This window comes from Alligator mississippiensis, chromosome 8 (genome assembly GCF_030867095.1).
Source record: "Alligator mississippiensis isolate rAllMis1 chromosome 8, rAllMis1, whole genome shotgun sequence".
Lineage (NCBI taxonomy): Eukaryota > Metazoa > Chordata > Crocodylia > Alligatoridae > Alligator > Alligator mississippiensis.
The window spans coordinates 23,902,197-23,925,280 of NC_081831.1; the positions used below are offsets into that span (position 1 = coordinate 23,902,197).

The 23,084-nt window shown below is 48.7% G+C and overlaps 1 protein-coding gene across 2 annotated transcripts in view; it reads right to left on the reverse strand.

Annotated features, from left to right (window-relative positions):
• LOC102566534 (venom factor) overlaps positions 1–23,084 on the reverse strand; it is a 68,366-nt gene that overhangs the window by 11,040 nt on the left and 34,242 nt on the right. Inside the window, exons 23-34 of one of the 2 annotated variants that reach the window (XM_059732367.1) lie at positions 22,090–22,176; positions 19,184–19,387; positions 17,897–17,972; positions 16,373–16,532; positions 12,117–12,212; positions 11,221–11,371; positions 9,655–9,827; positions 8,686–8,844; positions 7,174–7,324; positions 3,617–3,668; positions 2,333–2,420; positions 653–727 (exon numbers count right to left, since the gene is read on the reverse strand). In XM_059732367.1, coding sequence (XP_059588350.1) covers positions 692–727; positions 2,333–2,420; positions 3,617–3,668; positions 7,174–7,324; positions 8,686–8,844; positions 9,655–9,827; positions 11,221–11,371; positions 12,117–12,212; positions 16,373–16,532; positions 17,897–17,972; positions 19,184–19,387; positions 22,090–22,176 — 1,433 coding nt within the window. In that variant the 3' untranslated portion in view covers positions 653–691. The remainder of the gene's footprint in view (positions 1–652; positions 728–2,332; positions 2,421–3,616; positions 3,669–7,173; positions 7,325–8,685; positions 8,845–9,654; positions 9,828–11,220; positions 11,372–12,116; positions 12,213–16,372; positions 16,533–17,896; positions 17,973–19,183; positions 19,388–22,089; positions 22,177–23,084) is intronic. The other variant, XM_014610875.3, reaches the window with a different exon arrangement.

The following is a 23,084-nucleotide window of genomic DNA, read 5'->3' on the forward strand; positions in this document are numbered from 1 at the left end:
CAGTGAGGCAGTTGCACCTCCCTTTACTCAATGTTTCACGCCTCCCCCCCCGAATCAAGTTTGAAACAAACTGCCTGGCAGTGGCAGCAGCATTTCTATTCAAGCAGCAGTAAGGGAGACAACTGACTTTGTGGCTCATTGCAATCTACCTGAGTGACTTAGACAAACCAGAGATGGGCCAAAAGAAATCTCATGAGGTTCAACAAAGATGAGTGCAAAGTCCTGCCCTAGGACAGAACAATCCCATGCACTGGTACAGGCTGGGGGCTGACTGGCCGGGCAGCAGCTGTGCAGAAAAGGACCTGGGGGTTACAGTGGACAATGAGCTGAATATGAGCCAGCAGTGTGCCCTTGCTGCCAAGAAGACTAATGGCTTACTGAGCTGCATTGGTAAGGGTGTTGCCAGTAGGTCAAGGGAAGTGATTATTCCCCTCTATTCAGCACTGGTGAAGCCACATCTGGAGTACTATGTTCAGTTTTGGCCCCCCCCAGTACAAAAAGGGTGTGGACAAATTAGAGAGTCCAGTGGAGGTCGACAAAAATGGTGAGGGGGCTGGGGAACATGACTTATGAGAAAAGACTGGGGGAACTGGGTTTATTTAGTCTAGAAAAGAGGAGACTAAAAGGAGACTTAATAGCAGCCTTCAACTACCTGAAGCGGGGTTTGAAAGAGGATGGAGCTAGGCTGTTCTCAATGGTGGCAGATGACAGGACAAGGAGCGATGGTCTCAAGTTGCAGCAAGGGAAGTTTAGGTTAGATATTAGGAAAAATTTTCTCATTAGGAGGGTAGTAAACTTTGGAACAGGTTACCCAGAGAGGTGGTGGAAGCTCCACCCTGGGGGTTTTCAAAACCTGACTAGACAAAGCCTTGGCTGGGATGATCTAGTTGGGGCGGGTCCTGCTTGGAGCAGGGGGTTGGACTAGATGACCTCCCTGAGGTCTCTTCCAACTCTAACTTTCTATGATTCTATCTATGATACCTGTGAAACACTTCACTCTACAGGCATTACTAACCTTCTCTCCTTTTAAATGGTCTTGATGTTCCAGTAATTAAGCTAGCCCTTTCTTCTGCAATGCTGCTGTCTGTGAGCTGCTCCTGGTCACATAGTTTAATAGCCATGAATAGATCAATTCTCCATGATTTTATCTAGTCCCTTGTTCAACCTTGCTCTGCTCTCTGCTGCCAACATTTCCCATGGCAATGAATTCCATAAATTAACTACATGTTGCTTAAAAAAATCCTACCTCCTGTTCATTTCAGCAGATGCCCACTGATTCTAGTATCCTGGGACTTGGTGAACAACAGTGTCCTGTTTACTTGGTCCACATCCTTCATGATTTCATAAATCTCTATCCTATCTCCCTCAGCCTGCTCCTTTCAAAGCTTAAGAGTCCCAACCTTTTTAAGTCAAGATTTCATAGTTTCATAGTAGCTAGGGTCAGGAGGGACCTGAAGAGATCATCTAGCCTGACCCCCTGCCATAGGCAGGAATGAATGCTGGGTTCACAAGACCCCAGACAGGTGATCATTCAACCTCCTCTTGAATTTGCCCAATCTTTGGGTAAATCTGATATCTTTTATTAGACCAACTCAAATAGTTGGAAAAATTCTTTGCAAGCTTTCAGGTATAAATACCCTTTGTCAGGCTAAGGAAGCATCTGCAGTTGATGTGTGCTCAACCTGATGAAGAGTATTTATACCAGAAAGCTTTCAAAGAAGAATTTTTCCAACTACTCAAGTTGGTCTAGTAAAAGATATCAAATTTACCCAAAGAACCTTGTCTGCCTATGTCCTTAGACCAACACAGCTACAACCTACACCCCCAACCTTTTTAAGACACCGCAGAAGTGTTCAATGATTGTCTCTCCTTTCTTAGTGGTGTTGATATTCCACTAATCAAACTAACCTTTCTTAGAGCAATGTTACTGTCTGATAGCCAAGCCTGGTGTCTCTTTTCCTATTTCATTGCCTTGGACACACTTTAGTTCTTCTTAAAATCCTAGATCCACCCACAGAGACTAGGCTTCAGCAGAAGCTAGGGTTTCAGCTTTAGTTAATCTGGAAAGGGAGGGGGAGTGAACTGAAGACAAGGCTCTGTCTCTGCTCTATGCAGCCATAACTGGAAAAATCCCTTCATTTTACCTTTCAAAAATAAGGTGCAACTTATATCTTGGTCATGTTGTATGTCAGAATATATGGTATTTGAAGTCCCCATTACTGCTCACAAATTCATCTGGGTCCATCTAAGCACCAGCACTGGTTCTGAAGTATCTCCCCCCCTCCTTTTCTCTCACTTGGTCCCTGCCACCATGTGGAAAGTCTCAACATACCCTGTTCAGATCCTCTGTGTCTGGAGAGAAGCCTGTGAGCATGGAGATGTCAATGATGGACATGGTGGCATCTACTTCACCTAGGAACCTGGCATGGGAAAGAGGAGACCTTGGCATGAGAATTCAGGGCTGAGAAAAACATGGGACTACTGGCTTGGTGAGCCTGCCCTGTTTCTTTCTAATACAATAAATGCCAGATGATGTATGCATGTGTGGGTTGTGGGGGGGTCAACTTTTTTGCCAGGTGGGCTACAAATTAGCCTCACACTTTCCCCCAGTTCCACTCTGATTCCTGTCACCTGCCTGACCAGCTGCTCTGCTTTCTACTCCCTACCCAATCTGGGGCAGTGAGAACTGGATAGGGAGCAGAAAGCAGAGCAGACAATGGGGCAGCAAGCACAGGGCAGGGAACAGAAAGAAGAGCACCAGATCAGGCAGAAAGCAGAGCAGCTAATGGGGCAGGGAACACAGGAGAGCCTGCCCCTCCCCCCCACATACTCTTAGGGGCTCAATAGCTCTGTAGGGAGAATGGCCCATCTCAGGCCTGCCTGGGTGTCTCTCCTATGCCCTGGGGAGGGTGGTTGACCCCCCGCAACCTGGTGCCACTTCTGTAGAGTGAGCCACTGGGAAAACCATGACACAAAGAGGCACAAACAATAGGCCAAGCTAGGGACATTTTCTCTCCTCCACAGGCACCTCCATCCTCAGCTGCAGAGCCAGGCTTTTGGCTTCAACAAGAAGGGACTCATTGTGTAAGCTGGCCTGGGGATATACTACTGCCCTGTGAAGCGGGAGCTCAGAGTTCAAATCCTGCCTCCACAGGAGTGGGGTCTACAACCAGCCTGCCTGGTGGTACCACCATTCATGAGCAGCAAGGCATGGGGCAGATATGGTGGGAACTGATGGTGGGTTCTAGCTGGCTGTGCTTTTAGGGGGCTTACATGTTATCACCAGGTATTTTGCAGGCATCATGGCAAAGGAGAGGTTGAAAGGGCAATGAGACAGCTAAATAAAGGGTCTTGCATGGACCTCAGCCAGCCCTGTTGTCTTAAAACCCAGCTAGCTCTTTCTTGCTCCTCTTTCAAAGTCCCATAGAAGCAAGATATTCTTTGAGGTAGCTGTGATAAGCTTCAGACACCACCAGCACATGGCTGGGGTTGGGTTGCTCCAACCAGCCCAAGCAACCCAGATGCCTTTGATCAGACACAGCATCCCTGTGGACACAGCTGGCCAGGGCACAGAACAGCACAGCACAGCACAGCACACCATGTCTACAGTTATCACCTGGTGCAGATTGTGATGAAGACTGATCGTAGGGCTCCTTCTGGGCGCCTCACTGGCAGTGTAGGAGAGAAAGACAGTTCATGATTTTATAGTGATGTTAGCATATTTACTTGGGTACCACAGTCACTGCCCCCCTCCCCCCCCCCCCAAAAAAATTAGCAATTGAAAATTAGGGTGTTTCAAGGCAACTGATTGCCACAAGGGCTGGAGACTCTGGGAGCAGGAGATGGAGGGGCACTCCCTTCCTCAGCCTCACTCTCCCTCCCCCTTCTGGGCAGCCAACAGCAATAGGTTTAACCCTCTGATAGGACAGGTCTGGACCCAGTGGTGGCAGCAGGGATGACTGCTGCTCACCTTACTGCCAACTTCTTCTCTCTGTCGGCTCTGGGTGTGCTTTTCAGCGGCAGTCAGTAAGCAGAGGCTGCCTTACAGGAGTGTGGGAGATTGGAGCAGGGAGGGTTGGCATGTTGCAGAGAGGACTTCAGCAGTGAGTGTGGACTCAAGAAAGCTCCAGCTATGCATCTCTGATGGAGTTAGTGTGTAAGGTGCAAGCCACCCCTGCCCTCTGTCTGGTTTCAGGCCTGCTATTCAAGAAAACTGCTGGCCCCTGGTTTGAAGCTATGGCCTGGATTAGCATTTGCAACTCCTCCTTCTTCTCAACCACTCTCCAAGACAACCACTCTCTTTCCAATCTCTCAGTTCTAATCCTCAAAGGGAATTTACAAAACATCTTTTGTAGATGAGCCAACAAACTTCACTTTATAAATCTACTGGATACAAAAAAAATCATGAACTAAAGATAGACATTGGATTTATGGCACATTATAATTAGCCTGCCATCCAATAACCCCAGGTAATTTATCTACATTTTACCAGCTACATTTTATCACCAGTTTACATTCCCCTCTTTTGTCCCTCCCCCCACACCTACCTGTCTAACACCCATTAACTCCTATCCCCAGTACCGTAGCAATTGGGTAGGGGGTAAGCGGGGTGACCTCCCCAGGGGCCGAAATGTAGGGGCACCAACAGGTGCTGACCAGCCAGGGTGGGGCATGGGATGGAGCCACGAGTGGCTTGTTTTGGGAGGGGGGGTGCAGGAATGGGGGGAGGGCAGCTCCCACTGCTGTGTGCAGTCCCAGGCAAGGATGTGGGGGCATGTGCTCCCTGGATCTGTGCACAGGGTGAGGGCAGGCTGCCGCAGCAGGCTTGCCCCAGGCACCAAACTTCCTTGCTACGGTACTGCCCGTCCCCTCTGATCTTCCCTGCCTCACATTTGCATTTTCCCAGGCCTGCATTTTGCCTATTGGCTTAAGCTTCTATTCAACCCTACAGAGCAGACAAACACTAGCAGACTCTCCCTATGACGGAAGAAGGGTGTGTACGCCCAAAAGCTTGTAAAGAACAATTTTTCCAACTATTCAATTGGTTTAATTAAAGATATCACATCTATCCAAATAACGTTGTCTCTCTCTGAGCAACTTGTTATGAGGAAGATTTATGAGGGGACCTGGGACAGCTTGCTCTTGGACTCTGGCAGTTCAGAGCTGGATCCAAGCTTCCTGCTTGCCCTTGAACTCTGCCCAGACAAATCCTAGCTAGAAAGAGAGCTGAATCATGGAAAAGCCCGGCTGGCTGGGTTTTCTGGAGGTCATCTGGTCCACCTGCCTCATCCAACTGTCCCAATCCCAGCTGTCCCAGAAACATCCTTGTCCTAAAACTATGCAAGAACACCGTTGCACATTTACAAGGCCCATTGCCCCAAAATACCCAAAGCTCCTGACTCTGTCTCAGGTGAGGTTAAATGTACTTGAGAGATCCCAGGCAGAGGCTGTGCCCCACTCTGCAGAGGAAGGCAAAACCCCCCAGTCCAGGACAGAAGCAATTTTATCCTCTATAACTCATTATCCCTATCTGTAAAATGGGCATAATGATGCTGACCACTGCCCTATAGAAAAATAAGACTGGAGGGGACCTCAGGAGGTCATCTAGTCCAACCCCTGGCTCATGACAGGATGAGCCCTGTCTGAATGATCTCAACCAATTTCTTGCCTTGGCTTCCATCTGACTATGAGGAAAAAATCTTTCCTGACCCTAAATGCAACAGTCAGGATGATGCTGAGCAGAGGGAGAAGACTGTCTAGCCAGGAGCCTCCAGGTTTGAGCCTCAGCTGTAGCATCAGACTACCTCAGTCACCATCCCCAGCTTGGGCTGCAGCCAATAGCTATTGGCTAAATTGCGTATGGTCACAGCTCCAACTAAGACACTCACTGTTTTAGAAAGGCACCAGTGTTTTAGAAAGGCTGTCCTAAACAACAGCCCACTTCATGGAGGCTATGAAACATTTGCCACCTCTTAGCTCATGGAAGGTGCCATGCTCAGCTGAAGGAAAAAGACTCCATCTAGTGGCTGATATCCAGCTTAAAGCAGGGCAAGATCATAAGAACACTGGGTCAGACCAATGGTCCATCTAGCCAGGTATCCTTTGTCTGACAGTGGCAGGGGTGGATGCTATAGAGGGAGATCACATACACAGGGTATACCTAGTGTGATCCATCCTTTATCTCAAAGCCCTCCCTGGGCTTTGATTCTCAGATGCCATAGGAAATATCTCCAACTGTTTCATTCAATAGCCATTAACAGACCTATCAGCCATGAATTTATTCAGTCCTTTGTTGAACCTGGCTCTGCTACCTGCTTCCACCACCTCTTATGGCAATGAGCTCCACAAGTTAACAACATGTTGCTTAAAAAAGTCCTTTCTCTTGTTAGTTTTTAAATGCATCTCCTGCTGCTTTCAATGGGTGCCCCCTACTTCTAGTGTTCTGGGATTGGTAAACAGTAGTTCTCCATTCACTTGGTCCACACCCTTCATGATTTTATAGATCTCTATCATCTCCCCCCTCAGCCTTCTCCTTTCTAAACTGAAGAGTCCTGGCCTTTTAGTTTCTCCTGGTCTGGCCACTGCTCCAGGGTAGATTTTCACCTTATAGGACATTATATATAGTATATATAATACATTTTCTTTTTCATTCTGCCTTTCCAAATCAAGTTACGTATCTTATGCTGGAGCATGTTGTATGCAAGAAAATACGGTATATTACAGTAGTAGTGGGTTCTAACCCTAGTTTGAAATGCATTGGACTGTGTCCCTGCAGCTAAGTTTCCTCTGCACTGGAAACTGAGCTGCTTAGGGGTGATAGTAATATGAATTAATGCCAATTAATTATTGGCAATGCCTAGCACTGATACACAGCTTTTCATATGACCACCTCAATGTTTTTCATGGAAGCCTGGGGAAGCAGTCAGATGAAATGGTTCAGGGGTTGGACTAGATGACTTCCTGAGGTTGCCTCCAGCCTTATTTTTCTATAGGGTGGTGTCGGGTCATTATGCCCATTTTACAGATAGGGATAACGAGTTATAGATTACTAGATTCTTATTGTCCTGGTCTTTATTCAGGCCTGTCATCCTGGAAACACTCTTATCTCCTTAATGGGCATATGTAGGGGGAATCTCCAGCCACATTTTATTTGCCCTTCAGATGGTAACTTACCGCTTTGGGCTTCTTCAACAGATACTTCCAAGTCAAACTTGTTGCACTGGGATTCATTCTTGGTAGACTTTGCATTGTAAATAGTCACCACAGTCAAGACCCCTTCTCCTGTTCCTTCTGCTTTCACAATGAAGTCCTTGTTGAGTTTTGTCTGTGAGAAACCCATGGGTAGACAAGATGAATCTCCCATGAGATTAACTGGATTTCATAGGATCAAAGTCAGACTGGAAGGGGCTTCATGAAGTCACATCTAGTCCAGCCCCCTCCTCAAGGCAGGATCAAACCTAATTAACCTATCCCAGCCCAGTGTTTGTCCAACCTGCTCTTGGAGATATCCAGGGATGGAGATTTCACCATTTCCCTGGGCAGCCTGTTTCAATGCCAGACCACCCTCAGAATCAGAACATTCCTCTTAATCTTCACCATAATTTCTTCTGCTGCAACTTGAGGCCATTGCTCCTAGTTCTGTCTCCTGTGGCTGCAGAGAAAAGCCCCTTCCACCCTCTCTAGAATCATCCTTTTTTCATGAAATGTATCAGACTGTTAGCCTGGGACTATTCTGATGTTCTCACTTCATCTAACAGCTACTGGACAAGCACTGCACACCCACCCCATTCCCTTCATGTCCAGTTTTCTTTTGGCAGGAGGCTAGCTCATACTTGCAAAGTCCTATATCAATGTGCTCTGTGCTCTGTCTTATTCTGGGAGGGAATTTACTCTCAGCAATGCCTTCAGTCACTGGTTTTACCATGCTGAGATGGCCAGTAATTGGATCTGGGAATCACTGTCATTGAATTAAGGCACAGGAGTTCCTTCCACATAGGCCAATAAGCAACCATCCAATGGTAACAATGCCTTTTAGATTCCACTTGTGGAAGCTGGAGGTGACCCAGAGAAGTTTTTGTAGACTATTCCTAACCCTCTGAGTTGATCAATTCAGCAGACACTGTGTTTAAATCTGTAGTCCTCAATAATGCAGATGTAAAGGGTAGCACACTCTACCTTCTACCCTGTATTCACCACCAATGGTGGAGAAACTACTGTGGTCAAGCCTTTCCTGATGGTCTTCTACAAGGAACCACCAGGAAGCAGATTCCTTTCAGAGGCTGCTGGCCACAACCCAGGTGGTCTTCCCTGACTCTGAAGCAAGTGACACTTCAGAGATCTCAAAGGCATAGCTTGGAGAACATTGCAATGGAAGATGCTGCTGACCACATTATTCTAAAGGACAGTCTCACCAGATCAGAGGAAGGCCAAGGAGATGCCATCTGAAATCTGATTATGGATTAAATTCAGAGGTTCTCAGGAAGAGATGCCATGTTGGACCGAATGATGGTGAAGCAACAAGTAGCCCTCTTCTCAGGATTGACCCCTTGATCAATCGCAGGTAGAAAGGCTCAGAAGTAGGCTTTCAAATCTGACTGGCCCTGGAAATTCTGAAGGCTCCGGATCTGTGGCCACAGCTTTCCTATCAGAGATGACAGCAGAAACAAAAACCCTAACAGTACCTACCTCTGCTGTTCTTGCCAGCATAGCATTGTCGTTCACAATTCTGTACTTGATAGCACTGCTACGACCCGGCAGATGAATGGAGACATCCAGATTCAAGTCCAAATGCTGTGGGATGTCGATCTGATACTGGGCAAGGGCCTGGAACACCATGATGGTGGCCTGGAGAACCCAGAAGAGAAGAAGGTGGCACCTTTCTCCTTGATGGCAACCAACTAAGGGCCTAGCTTTCCATCTCATGAAAGAAACAGCCCTGCATGGCTGGGATTAGAAGCCAGGCCCAGCTGCTTACTGGAATGAACTCAATGTACAACTACAGTTAACTCTACTTAGTAAATACTACACAGAAAACCAGGTGTGTGTGTGTGTGTGTGTGTGTGTGTGTGTGTGTGTGTGTGTGTGTGGTGTAACAAAAGGAAAGCCCTCTTCTTCAAAGCCTGGACACTTGAATAATCCATTTACAGCAGAAATGGAACAAGGCTGTCAATATTCTACAGCCTCTATGGGTGGCCTGCTAACTGTCCTGTCGGCTGCTCTTCTTTCTGCTCCCTGCCCTGTTTTCCCTGCTCCTTCTGCTGCCCTGCTTTATACTCCCTGCTCTGTGTTCTCTGACCCATCCGCTCCTCTGCTGTCTGCTTCCTGCCTTATCTGCTGCTCTGGTTTCTTCTCTCCGCCCTGTGCCTCCTGCCCTATCAGCTGCTCTGCTTTCTGCTCCCTGCCCTGTGTTCCTTGCTCTATCTGCTGCTTTTCTTTCTGCTCCCTGCCCCCTTCCTGTTGTTTTCTGCTTTCTGCTCCTGGCCCTGTATTCCCTGCCCCCTCCCTGATCTGCCACATGCCACACAGGGGCCACCCATGCCACTTGTGGCACACATGCTGTGTCTTGGCCCTCACTGAATCAAGCGATGGTGCCTCTATTCTCTCCACAGGGATACCAAGGGGGATCTTTCCATATTCCCCAAGGGTTCTACTCACTTGGGTGGAGCCGTAGCTTCCTTCATAGTGCTTCTGCTCTGAGAGCCACCGCACAATGGGGCCAGCAAGCTCATACTTCTTCATGCGCAGCAGAGCTAGCAGTGCATACGAGGTACTCTCAATATTGTAGGTACGGGAGCCATCCTGATCTTCCCAGTGGTCCTTTTCAAAGGCTTGCAAGGGAAACAGAGAAGGGCAGCTAGGGGGAATCTTGGCTAGGATATAGCACACCATGTTCTGAGTGAGAAAATACTGTTGCCAGGCAAATTCCCAGCCAAAATAGCCTGTGTGGGTCCAAATCTGTGGATAGGTCTACACAACAATGCAAAGTCATGGAGTGTTCCAAAGATTTGCTGGTGGGGTGGATCATAGCATTGTCAGGAAGTCAGGCGGAAGGGACCTCTGGAGGTCACATCCACCCAAAGTTTCTAAACACTTCATTCCACAGATGTTAATGACCCTCTCTCCATTTTTACCAGTCTTAATGTTCCACTAATCAACCTACTCTTTCTTCTGCAATTCTGCTGTGTGTTTGCTGCTCCATTTAACATAGCTCCTACTTCACAGCCCTGCAGACTGTTTTTAACTCTAGCTAAAAACATGAACTCTGGTGTGGAAATAACTTTCATTAAAGCATTGGATGCACTGACAAGATGCTCATGAAGGCTTGATTTTGTTTTATAGATGTGAAAAAGCTGTACATCAAATTCTAATGACTACAGGTCTAAAGAAATAATGATTTTTGATTATTTTTGCTTAGCTTGCCATGTTTGATATAGCAAATGAATGCCTATTTCAATAAAGTTATACTTGTTCGTGTTTTGATCTTAAACTGAAGAATCCAGCCCTAGCCCCTTAGCATATTAGTAAAGCTTCTGGTTTCCTTTCACCTGGAAAAAAAGATGTCGTGTTATATGGGAGGACACACCATGCCATATGCAGCCCCCTTTTCAAAATCCTAGATCAACCCATGGTCACATCTAGTCCAGCCCTCTGCTCAAGGCAGGATTGCTCCTGACTGAACCACCCCAGCCCAGTATCTGTCACACCTGTTCTAGGGATGGTAATCCCACCCCTTCTTTAGATAGCCTGTTCCAATGCTTGACCTCCTCAGAGTTAGGAAGTTCTTCCTCATCTCCAGCCTCAATTTCCCCTGCTGCAGCTTGAGCCAATTGCTCCTAGTTCTGTCCCCTATGGCCAACACTAGATTAGGAGTCAGGGTGGAGCAGGGGTGGGGTAGCAAAGTTCAGGTGTCTTGCTATGTCTCTCTGAGGCTGGCAGAGGGAAAAATACAGCAGCCATTTTGCAGCAGTGTCTGTATGCTTCTATTCCAGTGAAGAAAAATCAGCCTTCCAACTTAAGACCCTAATTTTGGAGGGGTGATTTTGCAGGGGGAAGTTGTGTGTGGAATATGAATAAATACAGTACTACTATATGCTCACACAACCACACTCTCTTTTTTTCTCTCACTGGAAGATCTGAGTAGCCCTTTTGCTTGGTTTGATTGGATTCCTCTAAACTCCCTCCCCAAGTTAAACTCATCTGTTGGGTTGAGCAATGACCAACCTTTGGACGCATTCAGAAGCACCCTCTCACTGTTGAGCCTTCCCAGCAATGCTAACGCATAGGAAGCTATGGCCACTGTATAGGGTCTTGCTAGGGATTCATAATGTTTGGATAAGTATTCTCCAGCTTTGATGATGCTTGTCTTCAGAGCCTGGAAGATCAAAAAGACACAGGAAGAAACTGAACCCATGGATCATGCTGAGGTTGGATTTATTCAGTCACTTTTTTCAAGGAAGGCAAACCATGCTCCTCCCCTGCCCCCTGTCTGTCCCAATCTGATGGGGTAAAATTCCTTCCAGACCCCAGATATGGCATTGGCCTGACCCAGAACAGAAAGGCAAACCCCTCTAGCCAGGAATCTCTGGGTTTGAGTCCCAGCAGGAGCACTGGCACAGCCCAGTCACCATCCCCAGCCTGGGGTACAGCCAAGACCTAATGGCTCTAAAAAAGGCTTAAAAACAACTTGACACATGGAGCAGAAAGCAAGGGAGGCACCTGCAAAATCCAGAAGCCTGGGAAATTCCCATAATAGAGCTGTGCATGTATCATCCCTGACCAGTGGCTGACCAATCTCTTTTTGAACACCTCCACTGATGGAGAGTCCACAACTGCCTGGGGCATTTATTCCATTGCCTCATTGCTGTAACAATGAAGAGGTTTTTCCCAATATCCAATCTAAACCTGTTTTGCTGCACCATCAAGCCATGGGTCCACTTCCTACTGTCTGTGGCAAAAAAGGAAAGGGGTTTTCCCCTATTCTTTATGGCAGCCCTTCAAGTATTTAGACAGAAGAAGAAATCTACTGACTCCATCATGGTCAAATTCTTTTCACTTTGGCTTGATAGCATAAAAAAGACAGATGTGAATAAGCCAAGACATGTGACAGAGATACTAACAGAGACCCGATTTGCACACATGTCACCAGACTCCAGCAGGGCGATAAGAACAAAAGCTGTTAAAGTTGCTTCTTGTTTAGCACCTTGGTAACCTCCCTGAAAAGAAACAAAGGGCAAAGGTCAGAATCAGGAACCACTCAAGTCCAGTGTCAATCAAGAAATACCTTATTTTCTCATACATTATATGCAGCCTTCATCTTCCTAAAATCGGGCTCCCAAAACTGGGGTGCATGTCTTAAGTGGGGAAGCTGATTTTTCTGCATGGAGTAGAGGCTCCCTGCTTTGATTTCTGTGCCAGTAGACAGCAGCAATGGCAGTTCTATTCAGACAGTAAGGGAGTCAACTGACTTCATCGTTTATTGCTCTTTATAGGTGTTAATGATCACCTCTTCTTTTTAATGGTCTTGATGATCCACTACTCAAGCTAATCTCTGGCAATGCTGCTGTCTGCTAGCTGTTTCTGGTTTTTCCCCTCCTATTTCATAGTCTTGTACTTTTTAGCTCTGCCCCTGTAGCTACAACTCTAGAAAAATCTTTTTTTCTTCATTCTGTCTTCCAAAAACAAGGTGCATTTCTTATTCCGTGGCTTGCTGTACGTGAGAAGATACAGAAACAATAACCTGATATATGACAGACTGAAAGCAGTTCTGACATTTATGGAACAGTCTTCCCATAGAGGAAGTTCCTTTCTTACTGCATTAATTAATAGCTGAGATATACCCCATAGCAAAGTTCATACTAGGGCAGTGTGAAGCTTTGGGTGCTGATTTGATTCGGAGGAGATTTGGCCCGATTCGGCTGCCGAATCTTCAAATCCAAATCGAATTAGGGGACCAATAAAAAGGTTAAAATCGATTTGAAGCTCTCTGAATTGATTTGGAAAAGATTTGGAGAGTTTCAATGATTTGGGCAGCGCCTGCTCACTGCAGTAGGGAGCTGGAGCCGGACTTGGAGCTGGTAAGTAGGGGGTGGGGGATGGAGGGGAGAGGGGACTATAGGGGGACCCCTGCCAGGCCCCATTCCCCGCCCACTCCCCTAGCTCCCCCATGGCTGCCCTGTCTGCCCCAGCTCCCGGTGCTTTAAAAAAAAGTCCTGATGCACGGGCAGTGGGGGGCAGTGGGGATCAGCAGGGGGATCGGCAGGATTGCCCCCTGCCCAGTAGCACCCGGTGAGTTGGGGCTTTTTTATTCAAAGTGCCAGGAGCTGGGGCAGGCGGGGCAGCCATTGCGGGGGCTGGGAGAACGGGCAGAGGATGGGCTCGAGTGATTCGGCTGAATCGATTAGGGACAGTAATTCGAATCACCGAATCGAATCACTGCCCTCCGAATTGGCCGAATCTGAATCCAAAGCGAATACTAGCCACTTTGCACAGGCCTAGTTCATACCACTTATATGCTATAGGCTTTGCCTGAACATTGATCAATATATATACTACTTGCACACAGGCACTGGCTAAAGAAGGCTGATCAGTGAACCTGACTGATGCCTGAACTCCTGACATAAGCAAAACTTGGAACATAGGCCAGATATGTACTCCAAGCAGGAGATGGGAGGGGAAGATGGCTGGACAATGTAGAATAAATCAGTACCAGGATAATAAGGCTGGATTAGGAACACCCAGATTAGAATATGGAACAAGCTCACAGTACAAGACAGTCAAGATCGTCAAGATACATAATATGTCATTTGTTTTGACGACTATATAAAAGGAGAATTAGAAGCATGGGAACTTTGTGTTCGTCTAGGGGAGTCTACATGGTGTTGCGCCAATACTGTGTCCTGGGCATACGTGAATGAATACCTTGTTTGTCAGGTTGAGGCTATTGCTCTTAGTCCTGTCCCCTGTGGCCACAGAGAAAAGCTCATCTCCATCCTTTCTGTCATTAACTTTGAGGGATTTGAAGACTGATCAAAGCCCTGCTCAGTCCTCCCCCCCCCCCCCCCAACTAAATAACCCTAGTTATTTGTGACCCATCTTAGACTGTGTGAACTTGCATTTCTCATTCAGGGCATAGACAACTTTGTCCATGGCTGCCAGCCCTACGCGAGGTCTTTCAGCTTAACAGACTAGCTGAAGGCAATATCCTGAGGGATACCCAGCATGGGTTTGTTGCGGGTAGGTCTCACTTGACCAATCTCATTTCCTTTTGTGACCAGGTGACTTATCACCTGAACAAGGGGGAGGAGATCGATGTTGTGTATCTTGACTTTAAAAAAGCCTTCGATCTGGTATCCCACGATCACCTCTTGGCTAAACTGGCTAACTACAGCCTTGAATTCACCATGATCCGCTGGCTGGGAATTGGTTGCGCGGTAAGACCCAGGGGTGGTGGCTGATGGAAGTAAATTATCTTGGTGTGCGGTGACCAGTGGGGTCCCTCAAGACTCTGTCCTAGGGCCTTTACTATTTAACATCTTCATCAGTGATGTGGACATTGGTGTCAGAAGCGGACTGGCCAAGTTCGCCAACAACACCAAACTCTGGGGTAAAGCATCCACACCTGAGGACAGGAGGGTGATCCAGGCAGATCTTGACAGGCTCATGAAATGGGTGGATGAGAACCTGATGGTGTTCAACACCGAAAAATGCAGGGTTCTCCACCTTGGGAGGAAACACCTGCAGCATGCTTATAGGCTCGGTAGTGCTACGCTGGTTAGCACTACAGATGGAAGGGAATTGGGGGTCATGATTGACCACAAGATGAACATGAGCCTACAGTGTGATGCTGTGGCTAGTAAAGCAAGCAAAATGCTGGCTTGCATCCATAGACGCTTCTCAAGCAAATCCCGGGACATCATTCTCCCATTGTACTCGGCCTTGGTGAGGCCGCAGCTGGAGTACTGCGTCCAGTTTTGGGCTCCACAATTCAAAAAGGATGTGGAGAAGCTTGAGAGGGTGCAGAGGAGAGCCATGCACATGATCAGAGGTCAGGAAAACAGGCCTTATGATGAAAGACTGAGAGCCCTGGGACTCTTCAACCTGCAAAAGCGCAGGCTCAGGGGTGATCTGGTGACCACCTATAAATTTATCAGGGGTGCTCATCAGGATCTGGGGGAAAGTCTGTTCACCAGAATGCCCCAAGGGATGACAAGATCAAACAGTCACAAACTCTGCTGCGACCGATTCAGGCTGGACATAAGAAAGAACTTCTTCACTGTCCGAGCCCCCAAGGTCTGGAATAGACTGCCGCAGGAGGCGGTTCAAGCACCTACTTTGAACACCTTCAAGACACATTTGGTTGCTTATCTTGCTGGGATCCTATGATCCTTGCTGACTTCCTGCCCCTGGGGCAGGGGGCTGGACTCGATGATCCTCCAGGGTCCCTACCAGCCCAAATGTCTATGAAATCTATGAAAATAGGCCTCATGACTCAATGAGAATAACAGAAATACTCCAGTATTTGGGCTAACAGGAAATACAATCAGATCCATCACGCTGCTGAGTCTGAGTCGAAAGAAGATGGCTTAGGGCAGCGGTTCCCAAACTCTGGTAGATTGTGCACCAATTTAAACTGATACAACCTTCAGTACCACCATGTGGCACGTGGGGGTGGTGTGTATGTGTGGATGTGTATGGCAGGGTGTGTGGGGGGTTTGTGATGGGTTGTGGCCATGCACGTGGGAGAACATAGGGTATGTTGGGAGGTTGTGTATATGTGCGGGACTGTGGGGGAGGGTGTGGGTGTGTGGTGTTTGTGGGGTGTGAGAGAGGGTGGAGGGTGTGGGGACCCCTGCACTCTCCCCATGGTGCAGCAGCAAGTGGGGGTGCTCAGGGCATCTGGTGGGGCATGGATCTGGCCAGTGCTGCACATTGCAGTGAGGGGCACGTCCTCTGCCCGGCAGTCTGTATCGGTGGCACTCCCTGCACTTGCACGGCATGGGAGGGAAGCCTTGCATGCTGGAGCTGGCTGCCTTCCCCGCTCCCCAGAGGAAGGCACCTGGGGCTTCCTTTCTGCACTGCTCAGCCTTGGTGGCAAAGGCAGCCAGCTCCAGGGTGTGGGGTTTCCTTCTTGTGCCTGGCAAATGCAAGAGCTGCATGTGTGCACGAGAAGTGCTGGCGATTCAGACAGCCTGGCAGAGGCTGCTCCCCTTGCTGCAATGTGCAGCACTGACCAGAGCCGTGCCCCGCTGAGTGCCTGCATCAGGCATGAGTGCTCTGAGCACTGCTGCCTGCTGCTGCAGCGTACCACTGACAGACTGTCTGCGTATTGGGAACTTCTGATTTGGGGTATTCTACAAACTCAGGTTCAACTTACTGTCATGACCTGAGACATCACAGGGGCAGTCTCTTCGAAAATCCCATCTGGTTTCTGCTTTTCTAGGACCAGCCATTTCAGAGCCCCGCAGATGACATTGTCTTCTATTGGTGCAACCCTGCTAGCGATGGCAAAGACTTTGGCTACATACGCTGTCAGCCTGAGGGGTGAACATGCATGGTTAATCTCCTCAGATAGTCAGGCTCACCTTGAAATTCACCTTGACCTGGATGCTGAAGCCAAAGAGTATCCAAATCTGTACTAGTATCCAAATGGAACACATAAGGTAAAGCTTCAGGTCAGTAACAGTGCTCAAGAGTGAGTTGAGACTGTTCCATCTACAGAGTGAATTCCAGCCACCCAGGGACAGTGTAGTGGTGCACTTGTCCCTGCTCTGATTTCTGCTCAACCCAAAGTTTAAAACCAAGTGCCTGGCAGTAACAGCAGCATTTCTATTCATGCAGCAGTGAGGGAGTTGATTGACTTCATGGCTCACTACAGTCTTCCAGATTCCTTCTAAACACTTCATTCCACAGGTGTTAGCAGTCCATGTTGGTCTTAATACTCTTGATGTTCCACTAATCAAGCTAGCCTTTCTTCTGTAATGCTACTGTCTATTCACTGCCCTAGGTGATGTATCTCCTATTTCACAGCCCTGCAGACTGGTTTCAACTCATTCCAATGAAGTTATTTCAATGAAGTTATATTTATTTTTGCTTTGATGTTAAACTGAATAATCCAGCCCTTGACTCCTAGCATATTAGTAAAGTTTCTAGTTTCTTTTTACCTGGAGAAAAGTATGTGTTGTGTTATATGGAATGATGATGCCATAAGGATAGTGTACTTTTTTCAAAATCCTAGATCCACCCATGGCTACTGGCTAATTATAGGCTATTTACACAACAGATTTCTCACTACTGGATATTTTTTAAAAATCTTCCATGCATAAACACACCTATATTTGCAGACCTGTCCTATCATGCATCCTCTCTTCCTCAACATTCTCCCACCACTGTCCTTGACCGTGTTTTATGCTTTGACAACATTTGTAGCTGTTCTCTTAGCTTTAACCAGGTAGTCATCTCCTCATCAGCTTAGTTTCTATGCCAGTGTCCACTCCTGTAAGTTGTGACAATTAGTATGGTTCCAGGATTTGTTTTAGACACTAGAAATCCCTGTGTCTAACTTGTAAATCATGGGTTGAGGTTTGCTCCCCTAAGAGGGCTCATGCTGTGTGGGAGCCTGTGGTACCCTTAAAAGGATCTCAAGGATCACCACAGTACCCTTGGTTGAGAATCCCTGCTTTGGAAGCATAGCCTTTTCTACCATCATTGGACTTCTCCCTGGGATCTCTCCTCCAAATGTCAACCAAGCCGTGAGGTGAAACTGACCATGATCACAATGGGCTGTCATATGATCCTGTTCAATATACACAGGAGACTAGCTGGCTTTGGTTTGTGACGTTTAAAGCAATGGAGTAGTTTTCTGCTGATCAGAAGAGTGACATAGAATGGGTGACTTTACCAGGTGCTTGAAGGTCGCTGAGAAAAGGCAGCATATGAGTAGTCTCCTTTCTTATAAGTCAGTTGCTGTGTGTAACCTGGAAGGGAGAAAGAGCTGTGAAACATGTTGTCAATCCCTGCTGTCCATCACCCCCTTCTCCAGCTCATCTTTCTTCCCCTTTGCCTTGGATTTCTACCCTGACTTTCCACATTCCATCTGTTCCAGCAGGCTGGTAGCAAAATGAAAATGACTGGGAATCTTTTCCTAGAAGCGGCCAAAATTAATGTTTCAGAAGCCATAAGCAAAGTTGCATTCACCCTGCTAATAGCTATCTAAGGTGTACATCACATGCACATGATGTTCTTAGTAAATATTGCTGAGAACAGCACATAGGCCAAAGACTGAGGACCGAACAAAAAATAGACTAAGAAGCCAACAAGGACTTAGAAGCTTTATCTGTAGAAGAGAAGATAGATAGAAAATTGGATCAGTGTTTTAAAATCCCTGAAGGAGTGATTCTATGGAGGATGGAGATAGACTACGATATTTTATCACATACAATACACTTCCCAGTAACTAGCTACTGGAAACTGGGGTGAGCATTATAAGTAAGGAAATAAAGTAACAGCAGTTTCTGCCAGGCTAGAGCAAAAGTGACTCTGTGGGTGGTCCAGAGGAAGCAAAAAAGGAGCAGGCTGTATTCCCTGGCTGCTGGTACTCTATTACTTATTGCAAGAAAAGATCTTTTTTTCTTCATCTGCCTTGAAAAAACAAGATGCATATCTGACTCTGGGGTGTATTATATGTGAAAAAATACGGCATATTGGTAGGCAACCTAAGTCACTTCTAGGAGTGTCTGGACTTTAATTACAAAAATATCCATCAGTGTGAATTTCCAGAGATGGAGACTCCACCACCTCTCCGGGCAGCCTGTTCCAATGCTTGATCACCCTCAGAATCCAAATGTTCCTCCTTATCTCCAGTCTCAGCTTCCCCTGCTTCAGCCTGAGGCCATTGCTTCTAGGCCTGCCCTCTGTGGCCACAGAGGAAAGCCCATCTCAGTCTTTTCTGTCATTAAATCCTGCCTCAGTCTTCCCTCATTAAATAACCCTCATTCTTTAGCCTTTCCCCATAGGTTGTGTTTTTGAGGCCTCTCATCCCTAGCGTGGGGTTCAGTTAAGTCCTCTCTGAAGCGCTTAAATCTATGTTTTTTAAAATCTGGACAGGAGAAGGCAACTCAATAGGCAGCACAGAAAAGCAAGAGAAGTTTTCCTCTTCTAGGATACTTCTTATGGGATAGGATCCCACCGTTCATGATCAGGTTGATGGCTTCTGCCCTGCGGTCTAGCCCAACTCTCTCCCACTGCCCGGTGCTGTCCAGGTAGTGGGTGGCGATGACAGTTGGGGTCATCCTGAACATGTTCTGTTCACCACATCCACCTGGCGTCACAATGAGGTTCTTCAGGTTGGCTCCATCAATGGAGCTTTCGACAATCAGGGCCACGGGATTTCCTAGTGGGAAGAAGGACATAGCATGAAGTCGTGCCTGGAAGAAGGACAGGGGCAGGTGAGGATGTCACCACTGCCCTTTGGTAACCCAGAACTGGAGCAGGTCCTAAGACTGGATAAGTTGATTTATGCCCCTGTGCTAGGAAACAACCCTCTAAGACAGTGGTCTCCAACCTTTTTAAGTACAAGATCACTTTCTGAATTAAAGTTAGGATCTACTGCGTGCTGCCCCTCACCCCCCACCCCCAGCAGGTCAGTCTGTGGGGAGGGAAGAGAGGGGCAGACTGAGAGGGAGAAAAAAATTTTGGGGGGTCTGAGAGCCGTAGATCCTGGGTTGGACTTTAATTCAAAAAGGTAAGTTTGTGGGGGAAAGGGCAGATCAAGGCCCCAGTGGTGAAGGAGGAAGTGAGGCACAGGCAGGAGCAGGGGCTGCGGTGAGTGGGGCCCCAGCCGGGACAGGTGGTGGAACAAGCGGAGGCCTGGGGGGCATGTTTTCCCCTGATCTGTGTGTGGGATGGAGGCGGCTACCGCTGTGCACTGTGCTTTCAGCCCTGCTGCCCTGAGAGCTGTGCGACACCATGTGTGTCCCACTGCCAGGACGCACATCAACCACTCCTGGGGCAGCTGCAGCTGGGAGCAAAGCACAGCAGCAGCTGCCTCTGCCCCACACACAGACTGGGGGGGGTGGGGCACATGCTCCACAGGCCAATGCTTGTCCCACCATCTGGCCCTGCTGGGGCCCCACTCACCCCAGCCCCTGCTCCTGCCTGTGCTCCACTCCCTCCCACACCACTGGGGCCTCAATCTGCCCCCCCATGGCAGTGAGGGAGGGAGTGGGGGCTGGGGCAAGGGCAGGCCCTGAACAGCTGGGGCAGGGCATGGGATGGAGCTGTGAACAGCTTGTCTCGGGGGTGCCTGGTGTGGGGAGAGGGGGTGGCGCCCAGCGTGGGGGTGGGGGTGGCGGCTTCCACCAATGCATGCACCCTGGGGCATATGCTGTCAGATCTGTGCACAGGGTGGGGTGGGCTGCCACTGCAGGCTGGGGCCAGGGCTATGCCAGGCTCTTCCGGGCAGGGCTGGGCTGCACTGTGCTCAGGGCGGGTGGCAGTGGTGCTGGGAGGGTGGGCTGGGGGGGGGGCAAGGTGAATTTTCACGTGGTTGCAGCCACCCACCCCTGGTAAGCCTCCTCCTAGCATCGCCTCCGCCCACCCTGAGCGCAGCCTGGCTCAGCCCCCGCCCTGGGAAAAGCCCAGTGCTGCTCCATCCCCAGCCCGCAGCGGCAGCCTGCCCCACCCCACACAGATCCAGGGGCACATGCCCCATGCCCTTCCTAGGTGTGTGCCCCCACTCTCCCTGTGCCTCCTGGATAAACTGCTCGCAGCTCCATCCTGTGCCCCACCTTGTGCAGCACCTGCCCCAGCCCCACTCCCTCCTCACTGCTGCTGCAGCTGCCCGCATTGCCCTGCGTTTGGGGGGCACGTGCCCCCCAATCTGTGCACAAGGTGAAGGTGGCTGCCACTGTGCACTGGGCTTTGTACCCTGAGCCCCGCTGCAGCTGCCCTGGGAGCAGCCTGATGCCACTGCGTCCCACTGCTCAGCTGAGCCTCGCCCCCTGCCTAACGGATGGTGGGATGCACATGGCATCATGCTGTTCCTGGGGCAGCTGCAGCGGGGCGCAGGGTGCAAAGTGCAGCCTGCAGTGGCAGCAGCCATCTCTGCACAGATGGGGGGGGCACCTGCCCCCCAGGCCTCCACTGGGGTGAGCACATTGGTGGGTGCCCCCCATGACCCTAAGCTGCCTGGACTCCGATCCTCTCAGCACCAGGCCCGGCCAGGGCCCCATTCACGTCAGCCCCTGCTTCTTCCTGTGCCCCACTCCCTCCCTTACTGTGTGGGCCTCTATTTGGCCCTCACCCCTTCCCTCCCCCACAGACTGACCTGCTAACCTTGGGGGATGTGTGTGCATGCGTGCGCATGCTCAGCTCTCCCCTCCCCGCCCTCCCCCCCGGCCTCAAATCGACTTTCCAAAGCTCCACAATTGACCAGCTGATCATGATCAACTGGTTGGTGACCACTGCTCTAAGAAATGCTCTTTCTCCCAAAGCACAAGCCTCCTTGTCACTTCAGCAAAGAGAATCCCGGCTCACTTACCATATTTTTTCAAATACAACACACAACTCCTCCCCCTGCCCTCTCAAGCCAACTACTGGATATTGGTGTGTCCATTATATGTGAGGAAATATGGCGAGGGATGTTTCTGGTGCTTACTAGGCAAAAGTGAAAGTAAAGATTGCATGCAGGGAGCAGAATCACAAGCAGTCCCTCACTGCCACTATCCAGTTACTTACTAAAAAGGAAGGTCTTTTCTCTTCATTCTGCCTTTCAAAACTGAGGTGTGTCTTATTCAAGGGTGTATAGTAAATGAGGAAATACGGTATTACCAGCCAAAGAGCCATGACACACAGTTGCTTACTCACAATGTTTTGTGAGCTATGCCATCTCCTCATCCCATATTCTCAACCCAATCCCAAATGCCAACTCATGCCAATGGTTATCTTTGCATTGACTTCATTGGGCTGTTCTTAGATACTAGACAGTCCTGGCATGTTATGTTACATGCTTCCTCTTTGTTGTAACAATTTTACAGGCTTTGTGCTTCCCGCACCATCGGTTTTGAATAGAATTTTAATTTCCAAGTCTCCTACCTTGGACGCTGACTTTAGTTTCTGACTCTGTGTTTGGAACGATGTCATCTAGATCCAGAGCTTCTATCCTCTGTTCCTGAACTCCACCTGGAAGCATGGGGGAAAAAGAACCCCACGTGAAAATGTTAGGGGTATGCGAAGCAGGCTCTTTTCAATTCAGATTTGGATTCAGCCCAAATCAGGGACAGTGATTTGATTCGTTGATTTGGATCACTGTCCCTGATTCCATTAAGCTGAATCTGAATCTGAAGATTTGATGCTGATTCGAAGAATCAGTGATTCGGACATAGACAGAACTTTAAATGTTTTTTCTACATGCCTCGAGGTACTAGCGTGGTTTGTGATCACTGAGATGCTGGGGTGCATGGGGCGGCCCACAGGAGCGTGGGGGGCCCTCCACATGCTTGGCAGCGGACCCGGAAGTGGACCAGAAGTACTTCCAGGTCTGCTTCTGGGTCCACCGGGGAGCGTGCTGGGGGCGCTCCCCAGGCCCAGGAGGCACCAGTCGCTGAGCCAGGGGAGTGTGGGTGGCTCCCCTGCGCACTCTCCGGTGGACCTGGAAGTGGACTGGAAGTGCTTCTGGTCTACCTCTAGATCTGCTGCCAAGCATGCCAGTGAGCCCCCTGTGCTTCTGTGGGACACTCCATGTGCCCCAGCATTGCAGCATTCATGAGCCCCTGCTACTTAGAGGTATGTAGAAAAAACATTTAAAACTGTGTTTATGTCTGAACTGCCGAATCTCTTCGAATCGATTCGAAGGGTTCTGATTTGATTCGGAGAAGTTAAAGGGTCCTCTGATTCAATTCAGATTTGGAAATTTGGCCACTGAACCAGGCCAGATCTTCACCGAATTGAAACAGGGACCAAAGCTTTGCACAGCCCTAGAAAATATGACCATTGGCCAAGTACTGCTGCTATTTCTTGGCTTGACATAGAACCCAAATGCTGGCCTGTGTTGGAGGAGGGAAACAGAGCAAAGACATTACCTTCTATGC